Source organism: Coenobita brevimanus, chromosome 39, assembly GCF_032717465.1.
Source record: "Coenobita brevimanus isolate Jiangsu-jjx chromosome 39, ASM3271746v2, whole genome shotgun sequence".
Taxonomy (NCBI): Eukaryota; Metazoa; Arthropoda; class Malacostraca; order Decapoda; family Coenobitidae; genus Coenobita; species Coenobita brevimanus.
In genome coordinates, this window is record NC_136992.1 from 205234 (window position 1) to 222942 (window position 17709).

Here is a 17709-nt window from a genome sequence, read left to right on the forward strand (position 1 = left end):
ACTGCCCCCCCTTCGCCACCTTCTTTTCTCTCACCCCGTCTTCCTGTTCCTCTTCCATCCCTTGTTCTCTCTAGCTGTTCATGTTTTTTTTCTCTCACTCCTTGCTTCCATGTCTTCCTCCTCCACATTCGTTACTCTCACCTTCCATTCATTCATTCTCTCTCTCTCACACACGTCTTGCTCCTCTGTTTTTTGTTTTTTCTTCCCCATGTAAGAAAAGAGAGTGATTGTCATTTTTTACGTCATTCAAAAGCTGTTAAGTTACTAACAAAAGGCATCCAGAATGAAGATGCGTTCACCACAAGATGGAAGGACACATTTTGTATGAAAACTAATGCTGAACTCTCGACCATAATTACGATCGATTTTCCGTGGTAACATTTTTTTTTTTTAAGAGACAATGAATGGAGGAAGGAAAAAGTAAATAAGTAAAACAACATTCATAGGAACAACTAGGAACATGGGAAAATTCTGCATTCTGTACATGACCCATTACGACAAGTGGAAATGTTGCGTGTGAGAGAGACACGTTAGCGTTTGAAATCTTTTATCTTCTCTAACTTTTTGGGCTTTACACATCCCTCTGAAGATAAGCTCTCTCTCTCTGATCCAACATTTCCACTCTGCATTCTCTTTTCTCCGTCCTTCCTGTAAAATCAGAGCAGAGTTACAACAGAGAATCTATCGTAAATATATTCGTGAGTTCCACAACTGGCGATATTAAGCAGTGATCCTTCAACTTTAAACTTCATTTTACTCCATTCCCTCTTAAAGAAGCCGTAAGATCACCTGTGGACCACCTTTTCACAAAATTCGTAAACGAGATTGTGACTGTACTCTGTTCACTTTCATCTCCCCATCTTGAATGCAGAGCCATTTGAAAAGCTTAACGATAGAACATGGCGCTGCTCAAGAAATAGTCCAGTGGAACGGATGTAGAGCCGTACTGTTGACTCATTCTGCCACTGAGCTACAGGAAATAAGCTACAGAAGGTCGAAAATCTCCGCCTACTTGAAGTGAATGAAGTACCGTATAGGAAATAATACTAATAGTGTTTTGTGCACGCCAACAGATGCTGAAGTACGTGCAGGTGTCGCCGTACCGGAGCACGTCAGCGCTGGGTGGGGCACGGCCAGGGGGGGAGGAGGGGGGTGGGAGAGGTAGAGATGGCCCCTCCCCCTCCCTCTCCTCCCCCTCCACTCCCTCCACCAGGATGTCCTCTGCTTCCTCCACTTCATCCTCCACCACCTCCTCCTCCACTTGTTCAAGAGGGGGAGTTGGAGGGGTAGGGGGTGTTGGAGGGGGGGTGAGGGGGGACAGCTTGAGCCTAGACTCGTCCATGTCGTGTTCCAGCCACCTCTCCTCCTCTCGCTCCTCCTCCTCCACATCCCTACACGACACGCACAAGGTATAGTAACACACACCTCTAATTTATCGTTATTATCTTCATTAATACTATTGTGTACTTCAAGCTTATTTATATCTACTTATTTTGCATGGATAACACATAGGAAGGTACATAGTGTTTCAACAAAATAAAAGCAGATGAAATAGTGTCACGAAATCTACTAAAACAACGAGAAGACGGACTATGTTATACACGGAACCGCAGTCCCTCCTGTTTATCCCTGTCTTAACTTATGCCACTCCTAACTTTATTTCCTCTCATTATCACACCTCTCCTCTCACCCGCTTCTCTGCTCACCCTCCTCACCCCTCACCCCCTCACCCCCTCACCCTTCACCCTCCGTCTCCCCAGATCCCTTCCTCTCCTTCACCCTTACTCTCCTCCCTTTTCTCCTCCTCCTCACCCCTCAGCCCTACCTCCTTCTCCCTCTCTCCCTCTCCCTCTCCCTTACTCTACTGCTCCTTCACATTTCACTCACAACCCAAACACAACCCCTCACACCTAACTCCCTTCCCTCCCCCTCCCCTTCCCTCCGCCGCTACTTTTCTCCCCTTCCTCCCCCTCCCCCTTGAATTAATTAGGAAAGTGGGGGAGTGCCTTTCTCTCCCCTGGGCGACAAGAGGCACCCCACCCCTCCCTAACCTCCACCACTTATTCCCCTTTACCTCTTCCCTCAACTTTCTCACACCGCCTCCATCACCCTCTTTTCTCTTCCCTCCACCACCCTTTCCCTCATCCTTTTTCCATTCCTTCCTCTACTGTTTCCCTAATCCCATTTTTCTCCCTTGCTCCTCCTCCTTTAACTCACATCTCACCCCTTACCCAACCCCTCTCTCCTCGTTTCTCTCCCCCTCCCAGCCTTTTCTAACCTCCCTGTTTTCACTCTCCCTCACCCCCTACTTCTATCCGCTATCCCCTCCCCTCCACTTCCACTCTAATCCCAATTTCCTGACCCCATTTCCTCCCCCAGCTCCATTCCAACTCCCACTTCTGTTCACTCTTTCCCCACCCTTATTTCCACCTGCTTATGTCCTGCGTCTATTCACCGTAACATTTCAAAGTTTTCCGTCCTTACTGCATATACTTTAGGTGAATGGTAGAATCTAGGCTAATACTGTGGCATATTCATCCCGTCCATAGCACCGCTTCTTGACTAGCATCGTATTCTAGCGGTACTCTATTCAGCATTCAAGATGGAGGGAAGGCAAATTTGGGTCATGTTAAAGTGAACGGAGTATAGCAGTATAAATGGCACAAGAGAAGGAATAACCCCCCATTCTAACTTAAATTTCTGTATTGCCGTAGAGGCGTGACCCTGCAAACAACTTCAAAATTACTATGAATATGAGTGGAGGATGAGGAACCGTGATATTTTTTCTCCTACTTCATGTCTGAAAGTTGAAGAACAAAGGATGATGATGATGATGATGATGATGGTGTGTGTGTGTGTGTGTGTGTGTTTGGTTTCTTTATTCATGGATTTTTTTTGTATGTTACTTGTGTGTATACTTTTTTAAATACATGCAGTGTTTACACCGTATGTTTTAAGCATGTTTTTGCCTTCAGGTGGCTATAATTGCCAGACTTCCGGCGTGTAGAGTTGCATGTGGAAATATGTGGCGGTAATGAGGTGGATGAGATAAACACACTATGATGTTACCCTTCCACTCCACTGCTCTACTTCGTTCCTCCTTTCTCGCTGCGTTATTTTCTTATTTTCTTGTGTTCACTCTTCCATTCTTCTCTTTCTCTTTGTTCTTCCTGTTGTATTCTTTCGCGTCTCCACTTTTGTTTTTTCTCGCTTGCCCCATTATGTTGCCCTCTCTCTCTCTCCTCTTATCTCCTCTCCTCTCCTCTCCTCATCGTTTCTTTATTCTTCACCTCTAGTTTGGTTATGTTATTCTTTCACTCCACTTTGTTCTTTCTGTGTTCATGTGCTACGTAGCCCCGTTGCTCCGTTCTTCTTCATACGGTGGTGTGATATGTCCATGCAATGTGTAATGTTATCTTGCTGTGTTAGCCTGTGTTCTGGAGATATCAGTTTTATCTCACACTTGTTCTGCTGATGGGTTATTTACGCTGCTTACTTGTTATGCTGTGTTGTGCTGCTGAGTTGTATCATGCTCTTCAGTCGTGTTATTTGTCTTTATTCCAAAGCTGTTTTATGTTTCAGGTTATTTCCCCGCCTCCCCCCACCACCACCACCATCTCTAACGCTAAGGTCAGTAGAGATTGGAGATTTATGTTAGTGTGTGTGTGTGTGTGTGTGTGTGTGTGTGTGTGTGTGTGTGTGTGTTTCTGTATTTTCTGCTGTGTGTGTGTGTGTGTGTGTGTGTGTGTGAGAGAGAGAGAGAGAGAGAGAGAGAGAGACGTATTTTTCAGTTTTCTACCATCATACTGTTTTGTTCAGCTGGATATTTTTGGAATTCGAGAGGTTAGCAATAGATATCATTTACCTTGACACTTGGGTTCTCGAATCTCCTTGGTTACTAGTCAAATTTATCCTCTATTTTGACTACACTTGGCTATAAACTTAGCTGAGAGAGGCTGTGTTCTTGTGTTCTCAGCATTTCTCACCAGTTCACTGAGGCATCCCCGGACCTGCTCTTGTGACTCTGTACACGGGTTTAACTCCCCATAGCTAATTTTTACACCACACTTTTTTATTCTTTATCTCTTGGTGTTTTATGTAACTATCTCTTTCTCTCTCTGTCTTCTCTTTCCCCCTCGCACTCCTCTTTCCCCTTCCCATTCCCATCCCCCTACCTCTTTCCCTTGTCCTCTTCACCACCTCCTCTCCTTCTTCCTCCTTCCGCTTTCCCTCCCCCCTTCCCCAAGGTCCCTTTCCCCTTCCCCTTCTTCATTCCCTCCCCATTCTCCCTCCCCCTCCTCCCTTCCCTCAGTGTCCGGAGTATAGGGGTCGTGGGAGAGTGTGAAGGACACACCACCGCGGCGTGGAAACAATTGAACCTGGGAATTACGGACACGGATGGGTGTTTGTCCGTATTTTGGAGGAGTGAGGGGTTACACAGGTGCAGCGAGGATGGGTATGGGTATGGGTGTTCAGTACACACACACACACACACACACTCACTCACTCCAGAAGCTTGGTCCTCGGCGCTCTTCACATTTCACATAGGTCCTAAAACAGAGCATATTATAATCTTCACAATCAGGGTTTGAAGTGATGGTGTTGGCGGAGGTGTTATCATGACGTGTTGGCGTGACATCGTTGAAGAGCAGTGACAGCTGCGTAAGAACTGCCTCATCTAAATCCTAAATAACGCTGGAACACCTGGGGTTTAATTTTGAGCACAGGAACACGATTATATTAAGCTGAATCCCCTGGCCTGTCTCTTTTTAGGAACTAAAAAACAGAGGAGGGGGTCCCTAGTCCCCTCACCCCGCCCCTTTTAGTCGCCTTTTACGACACGCAGGGAATACGGTGGCAGTATTCTTCCTAACACAACCTGGCCGCAGAGTAGTAGTACCACCCCATAGTGCGGCCAGATTGTGTCCCCCCCGCCACAGGGGGGGACACAATCTGCATTGTGCAGTTGACCCTTGTGCGGTGTGGTGCGGTGAGGATCTGTCCGTTCTCCCCTTTGGGGCTAAGATGCGAATAAATGTGTTTGATTGGATGAGTAAATGGAGAGTGAGTCGTCCTGTCTCGGCTACCTCCCTTTCCTTGGGGGAAGCAGCCTAGGTATATAGATAGATAGATAGAATCCCCTGCCCTCTTTTTCATTTATTAAAAAAATCAAACCCTTATTTTTTTTATCTTTAGTGAGATTTAGTCACGTATTCTCTCTGGCGCAGGAGGCTTCGTAACACCTTGTCCATGGCTATTTGTTTTGCGTGATACACTTTAATATTCCCTTCCGTATGCTGCATACTATTGGATTAATATCGACAGCGTATGTTTGCATCAGTGACATACAAGACAGAGCTGAGGTGTACTGAGTAGAACAAATGGCTATGGAAGAGGAGCTGCGAAATCTAAAAATTCACTGAAAATACGGGCCTAAAACTTGGTCCTTTATTTCACCCACAGGACGTGTGTAGATTTATATGAATATGTCTCGTTGGTGTGTGTGTGTGTGTGTGTGTGTGTGTGTGTGTGTGTGTGTGTGTGGAGGGGGTAGGATGTTGGTGTTGATGTGTGGGTAGGTGAGTGAGAGCTAAGTGGATGGTTGGTAAGTGTCGTTTGGGAAGGATGGGGTGGGGGTAGAATGAGGGTGAAAAGGGGTGGTGGGGATGGGCGGCAGGAGGGAACGATTATGGGTGATGTAGGCGGTGACAGAGGAGGGAAAGATAATGTGGGCGGTGGGTGGGAACGGAAAGGGGTAGGGCGGAGAGGTATGTGGGTCGGGTAGGGATACATATATCGTAGAGTATAAAAGAAGCACAAAGGAAAGCAAACAGTTAAGGATCCACTTGTTTCTTCAGCAGCTGATTGTTACAGGGGCGGGTATAACTAAAGTAACTATTCTGGGGGTCAGAGACAAGGATAGGAAAGCAGGAAGGTGGGGTGGGTGGATCAGAAGCGCTCGGAAGGGTGGGGTTGGGTGAGCAGCGTGAGGATGAGTATATAGGAAGGGTGGGACTGGGCGGGGATGGGTGGAGTAAGGGGCGGAGATGGGCAGTGAGTGTGCGGAAGGGTGGGTGGGAGGATTTTAGAGGGTGGGGATGAGTGGGTAGGGTGAAACAGCGTGTCGCGGTGAGCAGGACTATATCATCTGACCGCCGTAATCTAACACCAGATCCTGCTATCCTACTGAGAGAGAGAAAGAGGGGGGGGGTTAGTTTAGCAATTCTTTTTTATAAGAAGGAAAGTTTTATCCACATTGCTGAATATCTCTCTCTCTCTCTCTCTCTCTCTCTCTCTCTCTCTCTCTCTCTCTCTCTCTCTCTCTCTCTCACACACACACACACACACACACACACACACACACACACACACAGAGTCATCATCATACCATCATCGCCACTCCTCACCTCTGGCCTTGACCTGTCAGCTCTCCCAAAATCGTGGGTATCAGACTTTTCCTGGTAGTGTGAGAGAATTTTGAGAGAGAGAGAGAGAGAGAGAGAGAGAGAGAGAGAGAGAGAGAGAGAGAGAGGTGGGAGAAAAAAAATAAGTGGAAAGATAAATAGGAAACAAGCCTTCATTGATGTGATACAGATACGTAAGTAAACATACAGAAGAGAGACAGACAGGCAGACGGAGGGATAGATAGATGGATAAATAGACAGATAGATAGATAGACAGGTAGATAGACAGACAGATCAATCAGAATAGGACCCAACTCTGGACCCTGCGGTAAATCACTTGCTTTGTTTATCCGGTGTTCTTTTCTTCCGGTAAATTTACTCTTTGTTTACGTCCCGGAAGCCAATTATCGATCCACCTGAGCACACCACCGTTGAAAGACTGCGCTTGTAACCCCTTCCATACTGTGATGCATTTTCGTGATTCATTCTTGCTATAGTCTGTTATCAGCTAACGAAGATCTCTAACCCCTTTCAGCTCAGTTGATGGCTAAATGTAGTTAGATTTCACGGTGGATTTGACCAATAACTATGGAGGCTGATTCCTTCCTCATAACTAGGAGGATGAAGCTGACTGGGAGTGAACCTTCCTAGGTGAAAATAATGGGGTAGGTAGCAAGTATAAGGATAGGGGTGGAAAGGGAGCGGGCGGAGTGGGGTAGGGGGTGCTGTGCTGAGAAGGAGTGGAGTGGGGTAGGATGAAGGGTGGAAAGGTAGGGGGTGTTGAAAAGGGAGGGGTAGAGTAGGACAGAGGGCAGAAGAGTAAGGGGTGGCGAGGGATAGGAGGGGTGTCGTGGGATAGAAAGGGATATGAGAGGGGAGGGATGTCGAGAGGGTAGGGGAAGAATTGGGTTGAATAGAGGGTGATGGAGCCTGGTAGGATAGAAGGTGAAATGGGGTAGGGGGAGATGAGGGGGAGGGTTGGAGAGGGGTAGGGGGAGGTGATGGGAGGTGGAATGGGGTAGGGTCGAGGGAGATGAGGGGTGGGTGTAGTGGGGAGGGGGAGGGTGAACGGGGAGGGGTGAAGAAGGGTAGAGGGGGTGGAGTGGGGTGGTGTAACATGAGAAGTAAGGAAGGCTACGACAGGTTAAGGTTGTTCTAAACCACCGTGGGAACCCTCTACTCTCCTGCAGTCTCCTCACATACCTCTCTACTTCCCTCCACTTTCATCTGTCTCTCCTTTGCCACTGTTCCACTTCCCTCCATATCTCTCTGATTTCTTCACATAGCCCTTCCACCTCTCCCCACTTTACTATTATCTCTCTTAGCTGCTTTTCCACATCTCTCCCCTCCCCCCTTCCAATCGTTCTCTCTCTCCACGCTCTTCACATACTCCTTCATTTGCCTCCACTTGTCACCACCTCTCCTCCCTCTTCTTTCCAGTCCCTCAACTTCTCTTCACCCCCCTCCATTTTTCCCTCCACTTTCCACCTCTCCTCCATTTACCCATCCACCTCCTCTTCACACGCCCCTCCACTTTTTCCATCTCCCTTCATTTTCTCGCCATCTCTCTACCCCCTCCCTCCCTCCCCTCCACTCCTCCCCACCCTCCTACATCACCCATTGCTCTTCTTCAGTCTTCCTCTTTATATCATTATGTTTGCTGGTCTTCTCTCTCTCTCTCTCTCTCTCTCTCTCTCTCTCTCTCTCTCTCTCTCTCCTCCCGACCCACCACCACGGAAGTGTAACCCACATACTTCAGTGATGTGGCTGTCACTCCCTCTAGTTCACTCTACCTGCTTCTCCTTCACTCTTTTCTACCCTCTGTCTCTCTCACAATACTTACCTGTTTTCATACTTTACTGCCTTTATTTCAAAGAGGTCGTACTCTAATGGGAAATTTCGCAACACGTCCTCTTTAGAGATTTATTCATTACATGATACCTGTACATCAGTGTCGTCTTGTATATTACTCAATCGATATAAATGTCAATATCAAAGGAGTGTACCACAGAAGACAGTGTAAAGGTGTACTACGCAAAACAAATCGCTAAGGAAAAGGTGCTACTAAGTCTACTAACCCACCTGCAAGACGACACTCGAACTCACGACAAAGCCTTCTCCAAACGTGGGCCAATACAATACCGACAGAGCCACCGAGTCGCCGTATTCATCTATAATCCATCCTTCCTCGCAGTCCACCTCCACCGCCCCGCTGCCTGCCTACCTATACCTTCAAGGGGTCCCTTTAGATTAATGGGGTGATAGTAAAGGTAAGGGTACAGGGTAAACATAGAGAGAGAGAGAGAGAGAGAGAGAGAGAGAGAGAGAGAGAGAGAGGGAGAGACAGACAGACAGACAGACAGACAGACAGACACAGACAGACAGACAGAGACAGACAGACAGACAGACAGAAAAACACAGAAAGACGGAGAGAGAGAGAGAGAGAGAGAGAGAGAAGGCACGTGCTAGAAGTTCTGGTGGGATGTTTACTGACTACACTACCTGACACACACACACACACACACACACACACACACACACACACACACACACACACACACACACACACACACACACACACACACACACACACACACACACACACACACACACACACACACACACACACACACACACACACACACACACACACACACACACACACACACACACACACACACACACACACACACACACACACACACACACACACACACACACACACACACACACACACACACACACACACACACACACACACACACACACACACACACACACACACACACACACACACACACACACACACACACACACACACACACACACACACACACACACACACACACACACACACACACACACACACACACACACACACACACACACACACACACACACACACACACACACACACACACACACACACACACACACACACACACACACACACACACACACACACACACACACACACACACACACACACACACACACACACACACACACACACACACACACACACACACACACACCTTCAAGTTACCCTGTCTACCTGTAATCTTGTATCTCCCAATGGGTAGTCTGTTGAGATGGGAGAGATATATTAGGGAGAGGGGAGGGGGAAGGAAAGAGGGAGAGGAGAGAATATAAAGGTGAAATGGGGAAGGGAAGTGGGGAGGGGAAAATTAAGAATGGGAGAGGGAAAAGAATGAGGGGATTGATGAAGGGGATGACGAGAGAGAGAGAGAGAGAGAGAGAGAATGATGTATCTCCTTCCTGTGTTTGTATCCATCAGGGGTGCATTGTTGTGGAGGGGAGACGCGTGGGGGGAAGGGGGAGAGGTAGTGGTGGAGTGAGACAGGGAATGGAGTGAGAATAGGAGTGGAAGATTTCAAGAGGGAAGTGAGGTAAGAGAGAGAGAGAGAGAGAGAGAGAATAGGAGAGTGGGGGAGGGAGGGGGTGACAGGGAAGAGTGGGGTGGAGTGGGGAGGCGTTGGGGTCGAATTATCCTAGGAAGCTTTGCCAAACCACGGTCCCCTCCTCATCTTCCTCTTTTCCTTCTCTTCTCTTCCCCTTCCTCCTCTTTTTCTTCCTCAACTCCCTCTTCTTTTCCTCTACCCCTCGCCCCTTTCTCCTCTTACAACCTCTGATAGCTCTTTTCTTCCTTTCACTTCGCATCTCTCTCTCTCTCTCTCTCTCTCTCTCTCTCTCTCAACAAAATAGTAAATAGATACAAGAGGAAGGCAGAGGAGACACGCAGACTGAAAGTAGATAAGAATGAAAGGCGTGGAACTCATGCCCCGTACTGTACACCCAAAACGTCGTTGGGTTTGCCTCTGCCAAGCCTTGCACCCGGGCTCGCCATACAACATCCATGACCTTGCTGACCTAATCAGTTGATCGTCGCTTCCTTTTGTATCACTGACAAAAGTTTGATAAGAATCCGTCGAGGAGTTCACCGAGCATAGAGGGATTAATTAAATTGATCCATATGACCTTGACTTTTGACCCCTTGACCTAATTGACCTAATCAGTTCATCATATCCTCATACTACATCACTGAAAAACAATATGGAAGAAATTCGTCGATGGGTTCAGGAGATATCGCGCCCTCAAGAGTGTTGCTGTCTCACGGACGGACGGACAGACCAGTCACTTTTGCCTCTTCCACCACAGGGGAAGGAAGCATAATGAGAGAGAGAGAGAGAGAGAGAGAGAGAGAGAACAGACCTACAGGCAAGCAAACAGACGAGCAATCAACGGGAACAACAGCAACAAACGCGGAAGCAAAATAATGGAATACAACGAAGGAAATTATAATGGAGAAAATACGCAATTGAAGAAGATTGAGAGAGATAACGAGGGGCTAAAGACAGAGGGGGAGGGGGGAGAGGGAATGGGGTGCTTGGGAAGGGAGAGAGGGAATGGGGCGCCGGGGAGGAGGAAGAGAAAGTAGAACAGGAAGAGGAAAGAAAAAAAAAAATCTGGAGTGAAGGAGAGTGCGACTGAAGGAAGGAGGGATAATAGTAGAGGGGGAGGGAAGGTAGAAAAGGGAAAAAAGGGAGACTGGAAGGGGAATTGAGGGAAGAGAAAGAAGAATGGGAGGGAGAGACCATGTGGGAAGAATGAGAGAAGAGATCCAGAGAGAGAGAGAGAGAGAGAGACGGGTGAGTTTATATGTAAATTAGTCTCCTTTTCCGTTCTTACCCTCCTCATCCCTCCCTCCCTCCCTCTCTCCTTTTCCTTCCTACCCCTCCCTCCATCATTACTCACCATCCTGTTTTTCTTTGTCCTTTCTCACTTTCTCTCTCTCTCTCTCTCTCTCTCTCTCTCTCTCTCTCTCTCTCTCTCTCTCTCTCTCTCTCCCTTCCTGCCTGTCTTTCGTGCTAGATATCCAAATGGTTTCCTATGCCCCTCACCCCCACCCCCACCCCCATGCCCGTCCTCACCCCCACCCATCCCCTCACCCCCACAAGTAAAAATTTGGTAAATAATTCTAACCTTCTATTAATCGCCATCCTCTGAAAATTCGTTACCTATGAGAGAGAGAGAGAGAGAGAGAGAGTAATATTTCGTCCCCCTGCATTTACATCATTCTATCTTCCTACCTTTCTCCTCTTTTCCATTTCTCTTCTCTATCCTTTAGTCTCTTCGCTTATTCTACTCTCTTCCATCCTTCTTTCCTTCCTTCCTCTCTTCCCTCCCTTCTCCTCTTACCACATTCTTCTCTCTTCCTTATATCCTCCTTTTCTCTCATGCCCCTCCCTTCCCTCCTTCTCTCCACTTTCATAGACTCCCCTCCTTGATTCCCTCAACTCCCTCTCTGTACCCCTTCTCCCTCCGCCTCCCTTCCCCTCTCTTCTGTCCCCCCCCTTTCCCTTCCCCCCCCCCCGTAGATTACTTGGAATGTGTGATGATAAGCTGAATGAAGTTGTAAGAGGTGTGTGTGTGTGTGTGTGTGTGTGTGTGTGTGTGTGAGGGTTGGGAGGAAGGGGTATGTGTGTATGAGAGAAGGGAGTGAGGATATGTGTGTGTGTGTGTGTGTGTGTGTGTGTGTGTGTGTGTGTGTGTTTATCTGCCTGTCTGTCTGTCTTTATGGAAGGCTGACAATACACCATGAATCAAATAGAATAATAGAGAAAAATTGCAAATATGAAGGAGGATGGCGTGTAGGGACAATTTAAGATATTTAATATAATGTGTTTTCTTTGATGGTACTTTTTATATTAATCTGCTTATTTCTTACATTTTAAAAATTATTTGCGATAGCCCTAGTTCTTTTTTTAAGTCCCCCCTGCTTTTCCTTGCTTTACTTTTCTTTATTTTTCTGTTTTTTCTTGATTCTATATGAGATTTTTGAGGGTCATTAATATTATTTTTGTTGTTCTCTCTCTCTCTCTCTCTCGGGTCCACGAAATTCACTGAAATGGATCTGGAAATACGGTTACATTACGGTTCCTTTGCGGTCAATTTACGGTGGATTACGGTCATCTAGGAAATATGGTCCTTCTTTTTGTATTTATATTTTATCTCTGCTTTTGTCTCTCTTTTGTCCTTATATATATATATTTTTTTACCTTCTATGTAAATCTTCTCCGACCCACTTCCCTCCCTTCTCGCCCCTTCACTTCTCTTGTATCCTTCTTTCCTTCGCTTCCTCTTCTTTCATAGCTTCTTCCTTGCATTATCTCTCAAACCATCCTTCATTCCTCCATTCATTCTGTGTTTTTCTTCCTTCCTCCCACATTCTTCCTCCCATTCTTTCTCCCTCCATTTCGCCCTCCCCTTCATTTCCCTTCCTCCCCCACTCCATGCATGTTTATTTCTTCTCCCCTCTCCCCGCTCCTCTTACCTCCATTCTCTCCCTCCCCCCTCCTTCGTCTCTTCTTCGCATTCTTACTTTCTCTCTCCCCTTCTCTTCCTTCTTCCACACCCCTCTCTCTTCCCTCTCTCGTCTCTCCTCGACATGTTCTTTTCCTTCCTTTCCACCTCCTCTTCTCTTCCCTCTTCTGTCTCCTCCCCCTCTCCTCCCTCCATACATTCTTCCTCCTCCTTTTCCACCTCCCCTCCCCTCCCTTCCCCCCCAAACTTTTCTCCATCCGACGACAGTGACGTAGACAGAGTAATAATGGGGTCTGGTGAGGGAGGGGAGGGGGAGGGGGAGTAGAGGAAGAAGAGAGGCAGGAGGAAGTGAAGGGAGGTAAGGGAAGGAGAATGGGGAGGATGTAAGAGACTGGGTTAGAGTAAGGGAAGGGAGGAGAGTAGGAGGGGAAAGGGGAGGGGAGGGGAGGAGGGGAAGGGGAAGGGAAGGGAAAGGAGGGGAGTGGAAAGGAAGGAATAGAAGGGGAGAGGAGAGTGAAGGGAAAGGCATTTGGAAAGTGTAAAAGAAGGAGAGAGAGAGAGAGAGAGAGAGAGAGAGAGAGAGAGAGAGAGAGTCACAAATTATAGGGTAGTGAAATAATCGATCCCAATTATGATAGAGTCAGCGCGTGTGGCAGAGGACAGACTTGACAGAATAATTCCCTGCCTCTCTGTTATTCACAACTCTTGAATAATTGAATGAGAGAGAGAGAGAGAGAGAGAGGGAGAGAGAGAGAGAGAGAGAGGGCAAGCTTGATAAATCTCCTTCCTCTTTTGTCTTTACACGTCATAATTAACTCAGTGATTCGTAGGTTAATCAGAGAATATTTTACTGCTTAATAATGATACCTATACCAGGTTTGTTTTCATCTGATAGAAGCTCTTAGCCCCTCTTCGCTCAGTTGGTGGCCAAGTGTAGTCAGACTGGAGGATAAATCTGACTAGTAACCAAGGAGACTCATTCCTACCTCAAAACTAAAGCTTGTAGAATTTCGCATAACCACGACTTAGTATTCAGGCAATGAGAGTAGGAACAGAAGTGGACATTCAGAGGTCGTGAGTAATTGACCTATTTAACAACAATAGAACTGAAAAAAGCGTGTTTATATGGTATGGTCATGTGGATGTAAATGGGGAGGAGAAAAGGGTATATGTGAGCAAGTCTGAAGGTACAGTCATGGACAGAGAAACCTGGACAGGTGAGGCGGGGCAAATGTCATATTTTCTCTTTTCCCCGGCTTGTCCGTCACTCTTCGTTCACGACTCCTTTCCTCCATCCCCCTCACCCCCCTTCCCTGCCCCCATACACGCCAGTTCGCTAATCCGCCGACCTTGAACCGTGTGTGTGTGTGTGTGTGTGTGTGTGTGTGTGTGTGTGTGTGTGTGTGTGTGTGTGTGTGTGTGTGTGTGTGTGTGTGTGTGTGTGTGTGTGTGTGTGTGTGTGTGTGTGTGTGTGTGTGTGTGTGTGTGTGTGTGTGTGTGTGTGTGTGTGTGTGTGTGTGTGTGTGTGTGTGTGTGTGTGTGTGTGTGTGTGTGTGTGTGTGTGTGTGTGTGTGTGTGTGTGTGTGTGTGTGTGTGTGTGTGTGTGTGTGTGTGTGTGTGTGTGTGTGTGTGTGTGTGTGTGTGTGTGTGTGTGTGTGTGTGTGTGTGTGTGTGTGTGTGTGTGTGTGTGTGTGTGTGTGTGTGTGTGTGTGTGTGTGTGTGTGTGTGTGTGTGTGTGTGTGTGTGTGTGTGTGTGTGTGTGTGTGTGTGTGTGTGTGTGTGTGTGTGTGTGTGTGTGTGTGTGTGTGTGTGTGTGTGTGTGTGTGTGTGTGTGTGTGTGTGTGTGTGTGTGTGTGTGTGTGTGTGTGTGTGTGTGTGTGTGTGTGTGTGTGTGTGTGTGTGTGTGTGTGTGTGTGTGTGTGTGTGTGTGTGTGTGTGTGTGTGTGTGTGTGTGTGTGTGTGTGTGTGTGTGTGTGTGTGTGTGTGTGTGTGTGTGTGTGTGTGTGTGTGTGTGTGTGTGTGTGTGTGTGTGTGTGTGTGTGTGTGTGTGTGTGTGTGTGTGTGTGTGGGTGTGTGTGTGTGTGTGTGTGTGTGTGTGTGTGTGTGTGTGTGTGTGTGTGTGTGTGTGTGTGTGTGTGTGTGTGTGTGTGTGTGTGTGTGTGTGTGTGTGTGTGTGTGTGTGTGTGTGTGCATCCTTGACACAAGCAACTCCCTACATTTTTCCGATCACAACCCATCCTTCCCTCTTCCCTACGGCTACTCTGCTATCACACACACACACATACACACACACACACATACACACACACACACACACACACACACACACACACACACACACACACACACACACATGTGAGAAGCTCATCTTCAGCTGCTGCTCTCTCTCTCTCTCTCTCTCTCTCTCTCGCTCTTTCTTTTTCAAGATTCTGTAGGAGTGAATAGTAATGTCAGTGCAAAGTATGCCTTTATTATTGTGATATAAGTATTATAAAATAAAACTTAGGAATATATTTAAAGAAAACAACTGCAGTAGGCTGGTTGGCCCATGAGAGGCAACTCCTGATTTTGGATCTGCATACGAGAGAGAGAGAGAGAGAGAGGTGAGAAGTGTCCACGTGTCCCCTGGGAATGGCCAGCCTTCCCGGGTCATATGGGTAGGACGGAGAGGAGGTGAGGGAAGGAAGGGGATGGGGGGGTACGGTTCATGTGGACGAAGATTTAGTGGAAAAATCGAAAAGGAAAAAGAAACTATTAGCTCAGCCCCTGACTGTCCAGGTTTCTTTGTACATGACTGTACGAGGAGTGGTAGGCCAAAAAGAAGGTGGGAGGATATAAGAACATAAGAAGAGAGGATAACTTGAGTAGGCCGGTTGGCCCATGCTAGGCAGCTCCTAGAAGAGTAACTGAACTACTAGAATGAGATAAGGACAGCAAAGAAGAAGGCTCTCCCCCGCCCTCCAAACCCTCCAGCCGAAGCCGGCAGGAAAAAGTCAGAAAGAACACCACGCCGTATAGAAAAACTGGTTAATGAGTGTGACTGAGAAAGTGAGGTATGGAGGTTTTCTCTTCTCTCTCTCTCTTTCCTCTCTACTTTTCCTTCTTTCTCTCCCTCTCCCTCCCACTTCGTCCTCCTCTCTCTCATTTCCTTCTTCCTTCTCCTCTCTTTTTCTCTCTCACCCACATTTCCTCCTCCTTTCCTCTTTTTTTTTTCCATTCCCCGATTCCCCCCTCCCTCTTCTCCCACTCCTTCCTCTCCCCTCCCCTTCTAATTATTGACCCAGAGGGGGTCACTAAGGTTGAGGAGGAGGAGGAGGAGGAGGAGGAGGACCATGAGAGTCACAGGTCATAGGTCACTCACTCACATTCCTCTCTCTCTCTCTCTCTCTCTCTCTCTCTCTCTCCCAGTATATCCATCCATCTAACTGCGGTGTAATGTACGTTATCTATGTGCGTGTAGGTTCATGCAGACACATGTATGTATGTCTTGTACTCCGCTAGGTCTTTTTTCATGTTTATGTCTTGTTTATCTTTGCGTTGTTTATGTGCGTTGTTTATGTCTGTTTGTTCTAGGTGGTCTCGTCCACAAAAAAAACGCATACAGAATCGTACATAAAGATGGTCACACACACACACACACACACACACACACACACACACACACACACACACACACACACACACACACACACACACACACACACACACACACACACACACACACACACATATTCCTTCCCCAAAATGAAGACAAAAATCGTTGCTTAGCGGAATAAAATCGCCCTGCAGTTTCGCAGCATCCCATCCTCAGCTATTCATTTTGCTCATTACACCTCAGAATCCTCTTGTATGTTAATGATGCAAATTACGTCTATCAGAAAGGACACAAATACCATATAGTAGAATGTTAACTGTAATGTACATCATAAATAGCTTAGGAAAAGGTGCGACGAATTATCCTGTTCACCCTATAATACACACTTAAGCGTATGAGTGTATATGAGTGTATGTGGGTGTAGTCGGTGTGTAGGTGATTGAGTATGAAAGCGTGTGGGTATATAAATTTATGTGGCTCAGTGTATGGAAGTGTAGGTTTAAGAGTGAAGGGTATATGCTTGTATTTCGTATATGAGCACGAGAGAGAGAGAGAGAGAGAGAGAGAGAGAAAGAGAGAGAGAGAGAAAGAAAGAAAGAGAGAGAGAGTATAACTCTCACCAACCATACCCGTCTCTGACTTCTGCTGTTTCATTTTACTCTCTCTCTCTCTCTCTCTCTCTCTCTCTCTCTCTCTCTCTCTCTCTCTCTCTCTCTCTCTCTCTCTCTCTCTCTCTATTATCTATCTATCCATCTGTTTATCTATCTATCTATCATCATCATCATCATCACACAATACCTCAAAAGTGCCTTTCCAGGTGAACTGAGAAAATATGAAACCGAGCCTGGTGTAGTGTGCTGGGTGGAGGTGGTGCTGTGGTGTGTGGAGTATTATGTTTTACGTGTGTAGTTTGTACCGTGTGTATTTGTGGTATCATTATTGTGGCACATATTCATTGTTTTACTCGGTGCAATTTGTACAAGTGTGTCGTGTAGTGTGTTGCTAATGTGTATAATCTGTCGTGTGTTACGTGTTGATGTGGTGGTTGTGTTGATGTGGTGGTTGTGTCGCAGTGTTAGGATTGTGGTGGTAGGAGTGGAAGGAGCTGGATAGTTATGGCCTGGTGGTGTTGCCAATCTATTCCTGGCAATGTTGGTGGTGGTGCAGCGGTAGGACGGTGGTGGTAGGACTGGAGGAGGACGAATGGTTGTGTTGCTGTGGTAGGGAAGGGAGGCAGGTGTGGTAAATATGATAGTTGTGTTCCTTAGGTTTGATAGGGCTGTTTTGGTGTGGTAGAACTGTGGTGGTGTGGTGTGGGGGGTATGGGGAGGTAAGATCCGGGTTTCTGTTGACCTGGTGCTCCTT

At 47.0% G+C, this 17709-nt stretch overlaps 1 protein-coding gene across 1 annotated transcript in view; it reads left to right on the forward strand.

Moving 5' to 3' along the window:
* Positions 1 to 1073: 1073 nt before the first annotated feature.
* LOC145396703 (uncharacterized) overlaps positions 1074 to 17709 on the forward strand; it is a 61213-nt gene continuing 44577 nt past the window's right edge. The window contains exon 1 of the mRNA XM_080269990.1: positions 1074 to 1409. Coding sequence (XP_080126116.1) covers positions 1074 to 1409 — 336 coding nt within the window. The remainder of the gene's footprint in view (positions 1410 to 17709) is intronic.